Source organism: Vitis riparia, chromosome 1, assembly GCF_004353265.1.
Source record: "Vitis riparia cultivar Riparia Gloire de Montpellier isolate 1030 chromosome 1, EGFV_Vit.rip_1.0, whole genome shotgun sequence".
NCBI classification, from domain to species: Eukaryota; Viridiplantae; Streptophyta; class Magnoliopsida; order Vitales; family Vitaceae; genus Vitis; species Vitis riparia.
In genome coordinates, this window is record NC_048431.1 from 791,703 (window position 1) to 811,294 (window position 19,592).

General features: G+C 32.9%; 1 protein-coding gene and 1 pseudogene across 7 annotated transcripts; both read left to right on the top strand.

The window, feature by feature from the left end:
- The first annotated feature begins 1,549 nt into the window (after positions 1–1,549).
- LOC117910959 (selT-like protein) lies at positions 1,550–6,322 on the top strand. Of its 7 annotated transcripts, XR_004650828.1 has the most exons (5): positions 1,550–1,746; positions 1,836–1,909; positions 2,558–2,763; positions 3,021–3,087; positions 5,798–6,322. XR_004650828.1 is itself a non-coding variant. In XM_034825146.1 (3 exons), the coding sequence occupies exons 1-3, from the start codon at positions 1,585–1,587 to the stop codon at positions 5,441–5,443; spliced, it is 330 nt and encodes a 109-aa protein (XP_034681037.1). In that variant the 5' UTR covers positions 1,553–1,584; the 3' UTR covers positions 5,444–5,771. The 7 variants fall into 7 exon arrangements, 3 of the variants coding, with proteins under 3 accessions (XP_034681037.1, XP_034681032.1, XP_034681027.1); XR_004650830.1 differs by lacking the exon at positions 3,021–3,087 and having other exon boundaries at positions 1,551–1,746; XR_004650829.1 differs by lacking the exons at positions 2,558–2,763; positions 5,798–6,322 and adding an exon at positions 5,350–5,771 and having other exon boundaries at positions 1,553–1,746.
- A 5,878-nt stretch (positions 6,323–12,200) lies between these two features.
- Positions 12,201–19,486, top strand: LOC117914388 (annotated as a pseudogene).
- The last annotated feature ends 106 nt before the right edge of the window (positions 19,487–19,592 follow it).

The following is a 19,592-nucleotide window of genomic DNA, read 5'->3' on the forward strand; positions in this document are numbered from 1 at the left end:
TTGGTGACTACGGTTTTATTTTTCCAAAGTGGTTAGAAACCGTAGTTACCAACCACGGTTTTAACTTTAAATTTGTGACTACGACTTTGGCTTTTTTTTTTAAATGGTCAAAGCCGTAGTCACCAATTGCGGTTTTAACTCTATATATATTTATATATAACTTTAATTTTTTTAATAAAAATATTATATTATTTTGATTTTAAATATACTTATTTCATTATTTTAAAAATAATAATATACGAAATTAAATAATTGATATTTTTAATTTGATATAAATATATTTTTAAATTTTATTAAAATAATATACTCTATATTTAATATAAATATATTTAGTTAATTATATTTAAATATAAATAAAATATAATAAATTATGAAAGCATATTAAAAAACAAATAATATAAATTATTATATTAATTAATAATTTTTTATATACTATATGTAAGTGGTATATAATGTCACATGTATATAAGTTCAATTAAGTTTAAAATTTATCATATTTTAATTTAAGTTTATAATATTATATCGATATGATAATAATTTATTTATATATTTAAATAAATATGCTAAATTTTAAACTTAAATTAAACTTTATATATATATATATATATATATATATATATATATATATATATATATATCTGTGTGTGATATTATATACTATTTACATATAATATATATAAAAATTATTAATTAATATAATAATTTATATTATTTTTTTCTCCAAATAGGCATTTATAATTTATTTATTTTAAATAAACATAATTTATTATATTTTATTTATATTTAATTTTAATTAAATAATTATATTTATATTAAATATAGTGTCAATTGTTTTAATAAAATATATTTATATATTTAAATAAAAATGTGATAAATTTTAAACTTAAATTAAACTTATATATATATATATATATATATATGTGTGTGTGTGTGTGTGAGGTATTATATACCACTTATATATGATATATAAAAATTATTAATTAATATAATATAAATTACTTTTTTATTTTTCTAAATAGGCATTTATAATTTATTTTTTTTAAATAAATATAATTTATTATATTTTATTTTAATCAATTATATATCAAATTAAAAATATCAATGATTTAATTTCGTATATTATTATTTTTAAAATAATGAAATAAATATATTTAAAATCAAAATAATATAATATTTTTATTAAAAAAATTAAAGTTATATATAAATATATAAAAAGTTAAAACCGCAGTTGGTGACTACGGTTTTGACCATTTTAAAAAAAAGTCAAAGTCGTAGTCATCAACTACGGCTTTAAACTTAAAGTTAAAACCGTCGTTGATAACTACGGTTTCTAACCACTTTAGAAAAATAAAACCGTAGTCACCAACTACGGTTTTATGATTATGTGGCATAGATGCATTACATCGGACATTATTTTCAAAACAACTTTATTTTTTGGAATTTTTTTTTAAAACGCACTGTTTTGGGTCAAAGCTCCCGAAATTGCCCTCTCTCTTCAGCCACTTCAGCGTCCACACATCAGAAGGCCTACAAAACCAAAAAAATCACTGTCTCACTCGCTCGATCACCCAGCCTTCTTTTCCAATGGATGAAGCTCAGTTTCTTCTGGTAGGGTTACCTCTGTTTCTATTCTTCTCAGACGTCATAAATCTCTTCACGCCATTGCCTCCAAAGCCACCGCCGCATCATCACCACCAGCAACCCCAACCCAAACCCCAATCGGCTCCTCTAGATTTCCCCACACAGGTCTGTTCTCCTTGATACCCGTTTTTCTATTCTCCGTATTTATGTAAGTGGGTGTTTGATTAATTTTCGATTGCTTCTTTGAATTGCAGAAAGAGAGTGGTATTGGAGATATTGACTTCGGCAACACCGTCAATATTAATTTCTGTTCCTCTTGTTCCTACAGGTTTTGTATTATTTCTTTTAATTTTTTATTATTATTTGTTTACTCGTATTAAATTCAATTGTAGATATCTATTTCATCTTTGGATGTTATGTGAAAATTATACTTCTCTGTTTTCTTGGATGGATCTAATTGTTGAGATGGGTTTGTAAATTAAGATTTGATGGTTCATTCTAATAAGGGTTTTGTCGAAATGGATGCTGTTTTGGTTGTGTTAAATTTATGTGCTGGAATTGTAAAAAGGAAGAACTTGTTTGTGGAGAAACATGTTGGGAATAAATTCAATTATTTATAATATAGAATAAGTTCGTTGCTTCTTTCAGCACTTGGAATGATGTTAGAATCATTTTAAGTGTACCAAAAAAATTGTAGATCTTAAATGCTATCACTAAGGTTGTGGTGCTTAAAAATATCCTATATTTCTACTGGGAAATCAGAAAATTTGTGGGCCTATTGAGAAAGAATTTTCAGTGTACGGTGGAAAATTTGTAGGACTGGACCTTTCTCATCATATATTGATAAATTAAGGGAAAGTTGTGTTTCGGGAGGACCATTTCAAGGTAATATTGTTTTCGAAACCCAAGTTTGCATAGCCCAAGATATGTCCACTATTTGAAGAAATTTTTTCCTTTTCATGCACTCTGGTCTTAGGTGTTATTTCATACCGAAAATGGGCCTTACCCTTGGGCCAGCTCAGCGTCCACATCAGGAACCTAAAAGCCCAAACTCCATGTTAGCAGCCAAGGCGTAATTTAGTAAAGATTCATATGTGAACTGGAAAAAAAATGAAAGCTGAAAGACGATCACAAAAAAGACTCGAACCCGACTGAGCTTTCATTGATTTTCAAGGGCATGAGGTATGTGGGTCATCGTGAATAATGTTTTTCTTCAGTGGGTATGGATTATTTTCGAAGTGTTTTATGATCTTCTTGCTCTTATCATGGGTTACTTCGGAAACTTGAATGATAATGGTGTTGGTTTACAATATTTCCGAAATTGTCGAATGATAGTTTGATTGCATTCTTGTGGGGTTTTTCTATTTGTTTATTTTTTCTTTTATTAATTGTGTTGCAATTTGTGGTTTCGATGCTGCCAATTTTTCTTCTTGTGGTAGGATCCCAATTCGAAGCATTTAGGAACCACGGTTTGGGATGCATCAATGGTATTTTGTGAAATTTCTGGTAATGTCTATTATTCATTTGAGAATTTTAGCATTATTTTCATCCATGGGTTACAAATTCAAAATTGTTGATCTGTTGAGTTGTGTTCAATTTCTATGCAATCTGGGTCTTGAGGGCAAGGGTAGGGTTTCCACCTCTTGGTTTTGTAGGGGGCTCAACCTTTGAAGTCCCGTTTTAAGTGCCTTTAAGCCATTAATCAGGATTTAGTTGCTTATTCCCAGTGAGGGGAAGAACTAGAGTCTTAAGAGAAAGTTGCTAAAATCAACTGTTATATTTCCTGAGAGAAAGAGTTGCTTAAAGTTGTTTTCTCAAGTTGAGAGTTGCCCAAAGTAGTGCCCTTCCTCTCCTGTGCATGAGAGTATCATAGCGATAAGAGAAATTCCTGGTGTTCTTACTGATTTGCTTATCATAATAGCAGTTTTTGGATTCAATCCCCTTTCTTTTGATCTCTTTTTTCTGATTTTATCTTAGTTTTAGATCTCAGTTTGAGTGTTAGCAAGGAGTCGTACCCTACAGCTCCCAACTCTTAGTAATTGGGACAAGGCCTTGCTAAGGTGTATTCTATAATGGAACATTGCAATAACGAAATTGCATAGATAGATTCAGGCCTCATTTTGCACAATTTGTATTCTTTTTTGCATCAAAGCACTTTAAACCAGAAGAAATTTGGGACTGTACCTTAGGTACTACCTTAAGAGCCCTTAGGTACTACCTTAAGAACCCTTAGATACTACCTTAATGGCCCTTGGGTACTACCTTAAGGGACCCTAGGTACTACCTTAGCTAAACTTTAACTCTACTTCTCCCAAACCTCGAGCCTTCCTTTGTGACCCTTACACCATGCCATTATGTGCTTCTTTTATGTGCTCAAGTGATCCACCAATGGTTTTTTGGGACTGTACCTTAAGTACTACCTTAAGAACCCTTAGGTACTATCTTAAGGGACCTTAGGTACTACCTTAGTTAAACCTCAACTCAACCTCTCCCAAGCCTCGGGTCTTCCTCTCTTACCCTTACACCATCCCATTATGTTCTTCTCTTCAGTGCTCAAGTTGTCCACAAGTGCTTTTTAGGGACTGTACCTTAGGTACTACCTTAGTGGCCTTCAAGTACTACCTTAGTGGCCTTTAGGTACTACTTTAAGGGCCCCTAGGTACTACCTTAGCTAAACCTCAACTCAACCTCTCCCAAGCCTCGGGTCTTCCTCTCTTACCCTTACACCATCCCATTATGTGCTTCTCTTGAGTGCTCAAGTGGTCCACGAGTGCTTTTTAGGGACTGTACCTTAGGTACTATCTTAGTGGCCTTTAGGTACTACCTTAAGGGCCCCTAGGTACTACATTAGCTAAACCTCAACTCAACCTCTCCCAAGCCTCCAGCCTTCCTCTTTGACCCTTAGACCATGCCATTGTGTGGTTCTCTTCAGTGCTCAAGTGGTCCACCAATGCTTTTTAGGGACTGTACCTTAGGTACTACCTTAAGAGCCTTTAAGTACTACCTTAGTGGCCTTCAGGTGCTACCTTAAGGGACCCTAGGTACTATTTTAGCTAAACCTCAACTCAACCTCTCCCAAGCCTCGGGCCTTTCTCTCTTACCCTTCCACCATCCCATTATGTGCTTCTCTTGAGTAGTCAAGTGGTCCACGAGTGCTTTTTAGGGACTGTACCTTAGGTACTACCTTAGTGGCCTTTAGGTACTACCTTAGCTAAACCTCAACTCAACCTCTCCCAAGCCTCCGACCTTCCTTTCTGACCCTTAGACCATGCCATTGTGTGGTTCTCTTAAGTGCTTAAGTGGTCTACCAATGCTTTTTAGGGACTGTACCTTAGGTACTACCTTAAAAGCCCTTAGGTACTACCTTAAGAGCCCTTAGATACTACCTTAAGGGACCCTAGGTACTACCTTAGCTAAAGTTGGAGTCTACCTTAGATGGAAGAGAAGTGATGAAAGTTTAGCAGCTGCCAAACCAAAGTTTGAACTTCCAGTTCATGCTCAACATTTCTTCCAAATTATTTCATATCCATATGTAATATCTTTCTTTGTTGGCTTCTTTATAGCATGTCTTATGCATATTGTAATATTTAACTTAACATAGGTGCTACAAATGTGTTATGAATATCAATGTGTAGTACTATATTTGTCGTAGTGCGAACAAGGACCTCTGTGATTATTATTATCAGCTTTGTTAAACTGAAAATGCTAACTCAACCATTTTGCGCGTAACACATTGTGATATTGATGCTCATAATTTTCTTGGAACAGCCAAACTAAGAGAAAAGTCCCTTTGGGGGATTTTCTCTTCTTTCCCCGTCCTTTGCTCGGAACTCGACAAAGCATTGAAGATAGATATACATGATCTTTAGAATGCAGCTCCAATTTTGTGATGAAAATGTTTCACACCTCAGTTCTATCTAATATTTACAACACTTATTTAGTGATTGTTCTATGAAATATTTAAGTGTTAAGTAGCCTCTACATCTTCCATCTGGACATGTCAGAATGTTGTGAGATCATTATCACCTACAGTTAAAAAATGCATCTTCTTTTACATTAGAACATCTTTTGATATGGGACTTTTTAATCATGTCAGGTCATGAAATGCTTTGATAAACTGTCAACTTGTATCCTTGTATTCATACCATTGAACATTGGACCAGTAAATAACAAGTTTGTTCTCTCTCTCTCTCTCTTATTTCCTTTTCTTCATCAGAGAATTAGTAAGCACGCCGAAGAGCTGCAAAGTGGAGCACAAGACTTTGCATAATTGGCAAACGAGCTTGTCAAGGCAATGGAAGGGCGAAAATGGTGTCAGATATGAAATAGGGTTGGCATATTCTGCATGGGCTTATGGTTCATGGTATAGTGTAATTTGTTCTGTTTTGGGGTCAAGAGGGGATTCCTTGGGTTACCTATAACACATGATTTACGTTCCTGTGGATAACGGATGATGAAATCCACTCCAGGATGCTGTACAGATCAACCAGCTGCAGATCCTTGTAATTGGATGTGTTTTAGGTACATCATTTTACAGGAATGTCATGGCACTGGGACATTAGGGTGATATCCACATTTCGATTGTTTGCCCTGCCAAATTATTGACATTATGAGGTCCTTCAGCAGTGTATTTATGTACCTGATTTTTTGCCAATATGCAAGAGGTGCATGCTCAAAAGGGTTTTAAACTAAGGAGTTCCAAGATCAAATTGTCTTACGTATTCAGATTATACTTGTGATATGCAGTTGTGTCAGTTCCATTACTTAAGTAACCCTCATGTTATGCGGTTTTTGTGCCGTTCAGCATTAGTATAATCTTCACAAATGTGAGATGCAAATATAAATGAACAGCCCAAAATTGATGTAAAAATACAACCAAATGGAGAACCCTCAACAAGCTGCCCCAGATCAGCACAGCATTGCAATGGTCAACCACATAGACGTATAACATCAGGGAAACAGGTGGTAAACCTTCCTCAACCATTCATGTGTATTGTATTTCTTCATCTCCTGAATGGTTGGTTTACGGAGCTGGACTGATCCATCGTTGCCTTTTTAAAATGTGCCTTCTTGGACGTAATTTCTTGAAAAGTATTAGGTTCACCAAAGCCACCTTTAGAGCTCCATACGTTCTTCCTCTTGGCCCGATCTTATTCTTCATCCCTGTAAGAGTTGAAAAGGTTATAAAAATACAGATGGAGGCTAGGACATACAAATTACCAACACCAACTTACAAATGGAACCCTTCCTCTAATACAAGCAATTCATAGTCTAGAATAAGAAACAATGTAATTGGATGTTTAACAGAAGCTCAGGCTGACACACTCAAAGATAAATGTTATGTTACCAAACAAATAACTGAAACATTCCTGTCTCAAGCATGTTATGTATTAGAAACTATGGACATCCATAGCTAACAACTCCAAAAGTAATAATGGTTGCTTTTAAAATTCGTGAACAGACAAGCATACTGGCTGAAAACAAAATTATTACAAGTTAATTCACCTGCACAAAAAAGCAAGTGTTGAAACCTGGTTTACACTTTTCCTTATTACAAACCAGCTTTAAAATTGTGCTGATATTGTGTTTTGCATCTTTATAAAGTAGATGATACTTGACAAAAAGTTAAGCTTGTCTGTGCTTGCTACTGTTGACTCCAACATGGAGCTCGTTTTTTGTTTGCCTTAAGGAGAGAAAAATCCAGCCCATCCCTAAGCTTTTAGTCAAGCTAAAATTAACTAAATATGAGTACAACAGCTACTTTGGGCATTTTAGTTCCCTATATCTCAGCCAGGTGCTGTCCACCAGAATTGCAATTAAAGCCACTAGGTTAGAGCAATACTAATCCAGGAAGAATATAAAAGCACAGATAAACAGCTATAATCCACAGATCAGGCTACTCTTTCGCATTAAGTGAAAAGCAGATCATATTGGTACAAAAACATACACATGTCCCATATGGACAAGCACATGATACCTAATTCTGTATCAAACACCTGCTCGAACTTTCTCATTGATGCGTACAATAAAAACAAGATTCTGGCCATAAAATAAACAATCTGAGTAAACTTGTGGCAATGCATCATATATACTTAAAAAAATAAGGAAACATGCAACATTGTAATCAATTTGATCCATTACCAATCCACCCACCAAGGAATCCAGACATGATACTCAGACTATTTAATGACTAAAAACTATGCAATATTTTTGTTGGATAACCAATTTTCCTAAAAGCTCTTTTGCTTGAATATGGGCTTAATAAATACATGGTTGGGCTTGAACGTGGACTCAATAAATTGAAGAAATAAATATGGCCTCCTACTAAAGATGCTCAGATTCCATTTTGAACAACCAAGTTTTCTAGAAGTGCAAGTTGTTAGGATTTGGATTCATAATGTATATCATGGTCTCCAACAAATTTAACTAAAAATGCATCATACACTTTTCCTTGGCAACAAGAAAGAAGCATCTGCAAATGCCCCACAAGTGTTGGACCAGCTAGTCATGTCAAGTGTAGACACAATAACAAGCATGGGGTATAAAAATCATATGCATCATAATCAAATTTTCTCTTTTGAACACCCGAAATGAGGCATCATGAAGATCACGAGCAGCTGCACTGCCTGCCATACCAGCACCTTAGACGATAACGGATGGTGAGGTCGCTTGCTGCCTTTCAATATTTGCATAACAAAGAGCTACAAGACAGGAGATTGAATTCAGATTCTGGAAATCAGGCCATAGAGATGAACTACAAGTCTTCAACACTTTGATAAAAGAATCTTTAAGTGCACATCCTAATCACAAAATAATTTACATCTTAGAATAACATTGGAATGTACTGAAGTCACTATGATATGCCTTCCAAGAATACATTTATCAAAATAAATCAACAAAACAATGAAGTAAAGCCCCCAATAAAGACAATTACATTTACTATAAGCGTGTAAAATTGTATAATATGATTTATCATATTTGATAATAAAATCATATATATCAATAATAAAATATGAATTTTATAAGTGTACATTTATTATTAAATTGTATCAAATATTATTTTATAATAATATTATGATATTTGATTATAATATGTTTAATTTTAAAATATATTTAATATTAAAATTGTGATCCATTAAATTCAATTATATTAAATAATATAAAATAAATGATGATATATATACCGTTGTGATATTTAATAATAGTTTTTATAACTTGAAAACATACTTTATGTATATTAATCTAATTTGGATGTATTTAATGACAAAAAAAATAATGATAATTTATATAAGTATTTTTTATTTTAAAATTTTGATAATTTTATTCAAAATATATATATTTATTTTATATGTAATTATTATATAAAAGTCACAATAACTAAAATTAATTCATTTAGAATATTTTTTTTATTAATTTATAATATCTATATATTATAAAATTAATCTTGAAAGATGGTTGTCCGGCAGGTGTTGGTGGGCGATCTATATAAATAATATGTAAATTTAATCAACAACAGCATGGTTGCCTGGCTGGTGTTGGTGGGCGAGCGTGAGCCTGAGGGTCGTTCGAATATCCTTGGTTCCATTCTTCTTGATTTACCTTTGCCTTTCAAAAATTCTAATTCTTGCAATCCCACATCTGTTCATGACACCAAAAAGGTGTATTTAAACATTGGAGTGGTGGAGGTCTCACTTGTGTTCAGAGGACGTTGGGCCCAAGCCGCATATTGGGCCTATACTTTGGGCCAGGGCCAAAATTAAGAGTTTTAGGGGCAAAAGGGACATGAGAATGATGATGTGGCAGCGATATCGTGAAAATATCGAGAAAAATGGCGATTTTAATGGAAATATCGCCGATATTTCCTCTATAAGGTTATATTTAATATTAAATAAAAATGATTTTAATTCATTTTTTACTTTTTTTAACATATATAAAATATTATTTTTTATAAAAATAAATTATAAATATTTATAATATTTATTTATTTGTAAACTATATTTATTTTTAATACAATTTAAAAGTAAAAAAATTAAAAAATAAATAAATAAACAGACAAGGTGGATATGATAATTGTTGATTTTCATGATTCCTAGTAAAAATAACAAAAAATGAAAACGAAAAAAAAAAAACATATAGATTTAACGTGTTCACGTACACGGAACAGTGAAAAAGACTTTCACTATCTTTGAAATTAGGGTTATATAAAAAAGGTATTTACAATTTATTATTTATCTTATCAAATTAATTTTAATTTATAAAATATTAAAACTTTATTATTATCATTATCATTTATATTTTAGTTTTTTTTAAATAAATTTATATTTTTAATATTTTAAAATAAAAACATTTAAATTAAAAGGATAAATATAAAAAATTTAAAAGTGAAGTCATAGTAATTTTTTAGAATAGAATTAATGAGATAGATTATGATTTTTTTAATATTTATATTTTTTATATTTAATTATCATATAAATAATATAAAAAAGACTTATTAAAAAATTATAATATTAATTTTATATTTTTATTAATCAATTAAATATAATTTAAAATAAAATAATTAGAATTAAGTTTTTTTAATGATGAAGCTTAACAAATTTAAATTGAATATATATTATCAAAAGCATCGTAATGGTAAACTAAGTCAAGGTTCAAATCCCTATAAAAGTAAATAATCGATATTTCAAACACCGGTAGTGATTTAATCAAAATAAAGATGGATAATTAACAATTATTTATATAAAGAAAGGAAAATTGTTCTCATGATTTATCTCTACTAAATATAAAAATCAAAAGTACCACCCACTTCTCTCACTTGGGCATCAAGAAGCTCTTTTCTGAAGTTGCCCTCCAGAATCCAAAGGCCCTATTTTCCTGCTGGTTTATTGCTACAATATGGAAAGTGCACCTTTTGATATTGTTCAGAGGTTCAAGGCACCAAAGGGGATCGACGCATTGAAGAACCTACAAAAGCTATCATTTGTAAAGGCGAGTGGGCAGCACAGAATGATACAAGGGCTCGACAATCTTACGCAGTTGAGAAAGCTGGGCATTGTAGAACTAGCAGAAGAACATGGGGCAAGCTTGTGCCTCTCAATTGAAAAGATGCCAACCTCTCAATTGAAAAGATGCCAAATCTCCACTCCTTGAATGTAACCTCCCTTAATAAGGAGGAGCTTTTGGAGCTTGAAGCAATGACCAATCCACCGCCCCTTTTTCAACGCTTGTACCTCAGAGGGCCGTTGGAAAGGTTCCCACGGTGGGTATCTTCTCTACATGACCTGGAGAGAATACGCCTAAAATGGTCTTCACTCACAGAAAACCCGATTGCAGCTCTTCAAAACCTCCCAAATCTGACAGAGTTGCAGTTGCTTGATGCATACACTGGAACCCAGTTGGACTTCAACTCGGGAAAATTTCAAAAGCTTAAGATATTAGACCTTGAGCAATTGAAACAACTGAGGTTTATCATACTGGAAGATGGCACATTGCCTTGCCTACAAAAGCTGATCATAAGGCAATGCAATGAGCTGGAACATGTCCCCGTAGGCATTGACGGGCTCCATCATCTCAATGAGCTGCACCTCTGCGATATGCCTGAGAAATTGGTGGCCCAGCTGAAGAAAAACGATGGTCAATTTCGCCGTTTGGTTCAACATATTCCGTATATTCATTCATATAACCAGGGCCAGTTGGAAGATCTTTCTTGATCATTATACATCTATGAGGAAGAATCAGGTCTGTAGAGCAACCTGAATTCATCATTTCCTTCTTCTAGGTTACCCAAAACGTACTGTTGGATTGCTATTTCTTTACTAGGACTGCTGCATTTCCCTAGGAAACTATGTATGGTGCAGTTGAGTATGTTTAGTGTTTTTTTTTATTTTTTATTTTTAGCTTTCCAAGCAATATGCTCAGCATGCAATTCCATATTGATCTAAAATTAGCATGATGGGTCTATATGAAGATAATTTGCAAGGAATATTGGTTATGTTTGAAAATAGTTTTATATTCTTTACAAAGATAACAGTTTTTTAACTTAAAAAACGCTTTCATCTTCATTAGGAATGGCAACGGGGCGGGTTCGGAACGGGTCGCCCTCATCCCAACCCCGTCCCGTTTATTCAAAATAAATCCCATCCCCGTCCCAAACCCGGGGCGGGGCGGGGTATGTAATCTCATCCCCGTTTTGAAATAATAATCAAAATCCCATCCCCGACCGTTCCAACCCGAGTTGCCCAAAAACAGGTGAAAAGAAATGAGTTACAGACTGCTGAAACGAGGAAAATAAATTAGCAAAAAAACCACCTTGTTGCTATCAGATTACAAATCTGGACAATCCCAAATATCACCAACAAATTTCTCATCTTTTGCCCAGAAATTGACAAAAAAACACCCCAAACCAAACAAATCAACATTCAAATCTCTCATCGTTTGCCCAAAAACTACAAAAAAAACCCCAAACCAAAAAATCAACATTCAAAAAAAAAAAATACCTAAAACGATTCCCATAGAGAAAATGGCAGTTTCGGATGATTTCTGCATTGAGTACTGCAACTGTCCCAAACACACCATCTTTTAGCATTTTGACGAACACTTGAGTTGTTGATTGCATATTAGGGATGAGTTTCAGGGACGAGAACGAGGATGGGAGGGATTTGCGGAAGCCATTTCTTCACATTGGAGACTGGTACAGAAAGGGGTCAAGGCAATCTAGTATGATGAGGTCGTCTCAGGTGATTCGAGACAGCTCCGCCTCCATCATCGCTTGTGTTCTCATCAACAACCCCAGGGACAAGAACCCTAAAACGAGAGAAAAAAACCTAAAACGGGAGAGGAAGACCAGAAAGGATAGGAAGTAAATATTTATATGTGGGGGTAAAATTGTAATTCCATATTCGGGGCGGGGCGGGGTATATTGTTACTAAACCAGATCTCGGCCCGAACCCGATTCGGGTTTTTTAAAAAAACCTGAACCCGTCCCATCCCCGATTGCTGTGCTCCCATACCCGTTATAATCCGGGCGGGGCGGATGACCCGAAAAACCCGCGAAATTGTCATTCCTAATCTTCATTGCATGATGGGTTTATCTAAAGATCTCTCAAGTCAAACATCAATTTGCAAGGAATACCGGTCACGTTTGAAAATAGTTTTATATTCTTTCAAAAAGATAAATTAAACAGTTTTTTAACTTAAAAACTATAATTGACAAATTTTCACTGCAAGTAGAATTTGTAGAGTTTGTTTAAAAAATAATTTGTTTTTTTATATCTTTAAGAATTGTTTTTGAAAAAAAAATCTCTAAATCTTAAAACACCCCTTTAGCTTAAAGATGACTTTTAGAAAATTTTACAACTTTTCCTAATAAAGTTTGGTTCAGTTTCAAGAGTATATATATATATTCTTCGTAATCAAAAGATGTTTCAGAATGCTTTTAAAAAGTACTTTTAATATAAAAAAATGTTTTTCTAAAAAAAATAAGATATTTCACAAAATTCAAAAATCATTTTTAAAAAATTAAAGAATTGCTTATAGTACTTTTTTTTTTTTTTTTATAAATGTTTCATAGATGATTTTTCTAAAAACTCTTTTAAAAAAAACATTAAAGTAAAAATGCTTTTGATAAAAATATTATCAAACAACTCTAATTCCTTATGCTTGAAGCTTTGAATGCAACTCATTGAAAGTATTTTCCATCTTACTTCTCCACAAAATGTTTCTTTAAACTTAAAACTAAAAATCACACTTAAAAAAAATAAATAAAATTCGTGACATGTATAGGATATGGGATTTTTGTTCTAACACTAGGTTAAAGGTAAGAATGCAAAAAAACCCTAACCACCAAATCAAATTTAAATCTTGATTAAAAAAAAAAAAACCCTTAAAATAAATTTGCTCTACTCTATCTCCTCCCTCTTACATTTATGGCTCTGCCATTGTTCCACCCTCTCCCTCATCCTGTAGATGTACCACTGTAGTATCTTTGGCAGAGGCAAACTTGAAAAGTAAGAGGAAAGCTTTTTTTTGAAGGACACTTCTCCACTTGTTTGTCCAATCAGAATTTGGTTATCATATCATTTTTACATAAATAGTCGTTCCGAGATTAAATTTTTCTCATCTCTTCCTAATATCTTTCCATAAACTCACTCCAAGAGTCTCTGTCACCTCTATAGAAGTTGGTTTTTGTCAATAATTTTTTTTAAAAAAATATTAAAAAACTATTAAAATTTGTTTTGAAAGGAATTCTTTTGTAAATAAAATTGTGAAAAAGGTCTTTATTTCGAAATAAAAGATAAATTAAATTTTATTTTTAGATAAACTTATATATATATATAAAAAAATCTTTATTCTTTTCTTTTCTTAATAAAAGTTAAACAAATACCCTTATCTAAACTAAAATTTTGAAAAATCATATCTTTTAAATCAAATTTGCCAAAAACTTTATTATTATTATTATTCATAAATAAAATTGTAAATGGACACTTTTAAGTAAAATTGAATTGACATTTTTTTTATGGTAAAAATCAATTAAAATTCTTTCCTTTTAAATAAAACAGTGAAAACGTACAATTATTTATTTGAACCAAGTATAAAATTTTGAAGTTCCTTTAAAAAAAAAAAAATCTAAAATTGAATTGAAATATTTTTTTAAAAATAAAATTGTAAAAATTCATTCATTTTTTTTTGTAAAAACAAGTAAAATAATTTTGTTGCCAAATTAAAATTTTGTAATAAATTTTTTTGATACAATAAGTACAGATAACTTTGTTTTTGAAAATCAAATACAAATCAAATCAAATCAAATCATTAATTGAAAATAAATTGAAACTTCTTTTTTGTAAATAAATAAATTAAAATCACTAATTCAAAATCATTCTTTACAAAATCCTTTGAAATTTCTTGAAAACTATTTTTTAAATTTTTTTTTAGTTCAATAAATCATTTTGCATAATTCCTCGTCATTTATTTTGTATATTATTGTAATTAGATTTCATCATTATTTTTGTTTATATTAATTTTCACCATGACTTATACATTGATTATTTTTCTTGGTATCTATAATTAATTAATTAATTGTCACAATTCTCTCAATTAGTTTAGTAGAAACCATATGTATACAGGCTCAGAGGAGTGTTACGATTCACCACTGTATCTTCCCAATAGGTAACTTGACTTTTGGACCCAGACTCGGTTTTTGCAGATATGTTTTTTCTAAATGAAGAGTCACATAGGGTTTTCTTTCTTATTTTGTTTTCCCTTTAAAAATAAAATAAAATAAATGATGATTCAAAGTATTTTTCTACAAAAAAATCAAAATTTTCACTATAAATAAAAAGTGAGTCGCACCATCGAGTGGGAGCGCATCATGCGAAAATGCGAGGGCCACATATACCTTTGTTTTTTAAATCCTAAGAAAAAGGAAATAAATTTTAAAATATTTTTATATATATATAATTTTATTTTATTTTTTATTTTTTTGTCAAAGTTAAGACTTAGTTTGGGATAATCGTTTTAATTTTAGAAAGGTTGAGGTATGGCTTTAAAGTTTAATTTCACCATGACGATGTTGCTTTTTTATCATAAATCCTTTTATTAGTAATTAGTTAGAGTTTATATATATATATATATCGATAATATGTTACGGAATGAAAATGGTTTTTGGAAGATTTAATTAAAATTATTTTTTAAAATTTTAAAACATTGTCAAACTTCTAATTTTAATTTATAAATATTATAAAATACTTCTTGGTCTCTTAAAACCACTATCAAATGGATTCTAAAACAATGAAAAGCGATCTTATTAATTTTTTTATTTATTTAAAATGACTCTTTTGAAAAACTAATCCAAACTGTGCCTTAATTATTTATGGAACGTAAGTTGAAAATGGGCTGACTAGTGCGGTTACCACCATATCAAAGTTGGGCCGGGAGCCAATTAGAGCCCAATAAAATATGCAAATGACTTAAATTGTGGTGCAGGCAAGATACTCGACTTCAGTAATGCAGATGTATGTCACGGACTTAGTCGTTCACTAAGCTCGTGCGGCACTTAGACAAGCCAAGACACTTGACCTTGCTAAGTCAGCCTTGCTCCCAATGCTTAGCTTGCTAGGCTAAGACACTCGCGACTCGAAAGCTTAAGAAGCTTGTAGGCACTCCTTAAAGAATGGAAGCTCTTATTGACACAAGAAAGCCTTTACAAGTGTTTTGATGCTCACTTGCTTGGTTAGGAAGTGATTTGGGTGGTGCCTTGGCCAAATGAGGCCCTCACCTATTTATAGGCACCAAGGGAACTCTCTAGAACCTTGGAGGGTTCCTTACAAATCAAGAATATTCTAGAACTCCCTATACTAATCCATGTACATCCTTATGTACAAGAAATCTCTAGAATTCTCTAGAAAGTCCTGGACTCCTCTCATGCCTTCCACCATAGTGTAGAGATGTGTGGACATCTCTAGGCATTTCTAGAACCTTCCACACTCTTCCCACCAATGGCTTAGTGTAGATGGCTCCAGGAGTCTCCAGAAGCTTCCCTCCTCCTATATAAGCCCATGGGGAGGGTCATTTGAAGCATCCTGTGACATGTAGCTGTGGACCATTACCACCTATACCCTGTAAGCCCATTCATACCCATTCCAATTCGGTTTTCTTTTACCAAGACATCCAGTTGACATTATCTGACCTTACTATAAATATTTTCTAACTTTTACAGTCAAAATTTAATGTATCACACAGCCTTTTGCAGTATCATTTCTTCATCTTTTGTGTACTTCCAGGATGATGTACAACTCATGAAGAACATGGGAATGGATGCCTACAGATTTTCCATATCCTGGTCCCGGATTTTCCCTGGTAAGTTTCTTTGGTGCTGATTCATGCAACTCATATTTCTTCCTGGTTCGGTTAAGGAAGAAGTCTATAGAACTAGATAGGTCCTGTTGAACACAATTAAGTATGATATATGTTGCGGGTACTCTTTTATCTGTATACAACTCATTAGACTTGTAGCAAACGATATCTACATGGAAAGAAGTGGATGATTTCAATTATGCATTGTGTGCATGCTAATTGGGGTCTTATCTGCAGATGGAACCGGGAAAATAAATCAGGCAGGAGTCGACCATTACAATAGGCTCATCAATGCCTTAATAGCAAAAGGTAGGTTCATCAGGATTATATGGAAAAAAAAAATCAAGGGTTTTTCATTACATTTCATAAACACATTAATGCAGGGATTGAACCATATGTGACACTGTACCATTGGGACCTCCCTCAAGCTTTGCAAGACAAATACACTGGATGGCTGGACCCCCAGATCATGTAACCAATTTTCCAAAACTCAGAATTGTGTTTTCTTCCATTTTGGAAAATTCTCTGTACCGACTCGAGCCATTTTCACAGAAAGGACTTTGCCCTCTACGCTGAGACATGGTTTCAGCAGTTTGGTGACAGGGTGAAGAACTGGATCACATTCAATGAACCACACACCTTCACAGTCCAAGGCTATGATGTAGGGCTGCACGCACCAGGCCAGTGTTCCATCCTCCTCCGCCTCTTCTGCAGGGCTGGAAACTCTGCAACTGAGCCTTACATAGTTGCACACCATGTCCTCCTCTCTCATGCAACTGTGGCAGATATATACCGAAAAAAGTACAAGGTATAGGGATGATGGGTTTTCTCATTTGGTTTGAAGACGGACGAATTCAGTCAAATTTTTTGCTATGCAGGCTAAGGAGAAGGGATCACTTGGTGTGGCGTTTAATGTTATCTGGTTCGAGCCGAAGACGAACTCTACAGAGGACATTGAAGCAACTCAAAGAGCTCAGGATTTTCAGCTGGGCTATTAAGGACCAGTTCATCTTCCATCTTGTTCACAGCCCTGAGACTCTTTACAATACTTTCCATTATTTACTAGGGAGCCGGTTGCCAAACTTTACCAGACATGAGTCTGCTCTCCTTAAAGGGTCTTTGGATTTTGTTGGCATAAACCACTACACAACATTTTATGCAGAAAACAATGCAACCAACTCGATTGGGTTTCTACTCAACGATTCCCCGGCAGACAGTGGGGCCATTACCCTTCGTGAGTTTTGATCCTGACTCAGTTATTTTGTGATACTGATTGCTGCTAACTAGGTGTACTCTTTCTGTTTCTGTTTCTGTTTTCAGCTTTCAGCAAAGATGGACAACCTATAGGAGACAGGGCATGTAATGCAGAAAACTGAGATAGACTGTTTCATTTTCTGGTGAATGGGGTTAGGGCTAATGAATTTTCTGATCAATCATAGCTAAAGAGAGATGGGTTTGGCATCTGCTGTCCAAGTCCTTGGCTCTATCAGTTGGTTTAAGTCTTCTAAAGTAAGTGATTTTGTTGGGCTGCAGGCAAATTCCATCTGGTTGTATATAGTACCTCGTGGGATGAGAAGCTTAATGAATTACATCAAGCAAAAGTACGGGAATCCTCCTGTCATTATCACTGAAAATGGTGAGTGTTGGGAAGAACTGGGAGTCATTCCATTTTCAAGTTTTTTCTTCTTAAAACACAAGCCATGCCTATTTAACAACTGTTATTAAAAATAGTTTTCTATTTTGAAACCAAAATTTGTTTTTTACCTTAGAAAATACTGTCTTATAATTTTTTTTGAATAACGATTCAAAAAAAATGAAGAACACTAGGAAAACTTTTCCATTGTATCTTTATGGAAAGATAAAAAGACCGTTTTTTATATTTTATTTTGTAAATAAATATTTATTTCTTAAAATAATTAAAAATTATTTTTTAAAATTGTTCTTAAAATTTATTTTGTAGATTTTTTTTTTAATATTCAATAAAAAGAGAACCCACAAACTAAATCTTACTCCTTTAAATGGTTTTTGCAGGATGGATGATGGAAACAATCCATTGATTCCTATTAAAGATGCTTTGAAGGATGACAAAAGGATCAAATACCATAATGACTACCTCCGGAGTTTGCTGGCTTCCATCAAGTAAGTAAACTCATCATATAAGAGCACTATCTTTTACACCAAATAACTAAATACAAATTATATAATACAATTCAAAAAAATGATTATCCAATCTAAAAATGACCCTAACTTTTTAAAGCAAGAAAAGGACACTTTTTTTTATATGCCTATCTCTCGTTGAAACATATTTTGTGATAACATATAATACAATTCAAAATTAAGAAAATTGCTTTTTGAGTTTGACAAAGTAAAAATTATTTAGACTTGGCTCAAATTCTTTAAATATTTCAGATAATTAGGGTTAGCTTTAGAGTGAAAAAACATAGATTTTGCACAGTAATTATTCTCGAAAACAGGTTTTGTAAAACAAAAAATATGAAAGCATATCTGGTTGTTTTTTCAATAAAAGGTTTGTTTTTGAAATAGTTTTTTGAGAGCTATATTTTAAAATGTTCTCAAAGATATTTGTAGTTTATGATTTTCATCAAATTGATAAATTTCAAATAATAAAAAAAAAAAAGGGATTAAATCAATTTGGTTGGATTTGGTTTGATTCTTTGTAGTTGATCAATTTAGTGGGTTTTTTGCCCACCTTAAATCAGTTTTAGAAGGTATAAAAAATAATACCATTGGGTTTTGGTTGATGCAGAGAGGACGGGTGCAATGTAAGAGGGTATTTTGTATGATCTCTGTTAGATAATTGGGAGTGGGGAGCTGGATTTACTCCGAGGTTTTGGTCTCTTCTTTGTGGATTATAAGGACAAGCTCAAGAGATACCCCAAGAACTCTGTTCAATGGTTCAAGAACTTCTTGAATTCTCCCTAAAAATTGAGAAAACATAAAATAAAATAATGAAGGTATTGAAACCAAACACCAATTGAATGTAGAGGAGCTGCAAAAATTTGCAGCTTCTGTTGTGTCGTTTGTAACAAAATGTGTTGTTTTTAGTGCGTTCATTTCAGGTGGTTTCTGCACAAAAATGTTGTTTGGAAGAAGTTGCAAGGGCAGAGGTTAATGTGTCAAACGCCGCCACATGTTAAAAACTC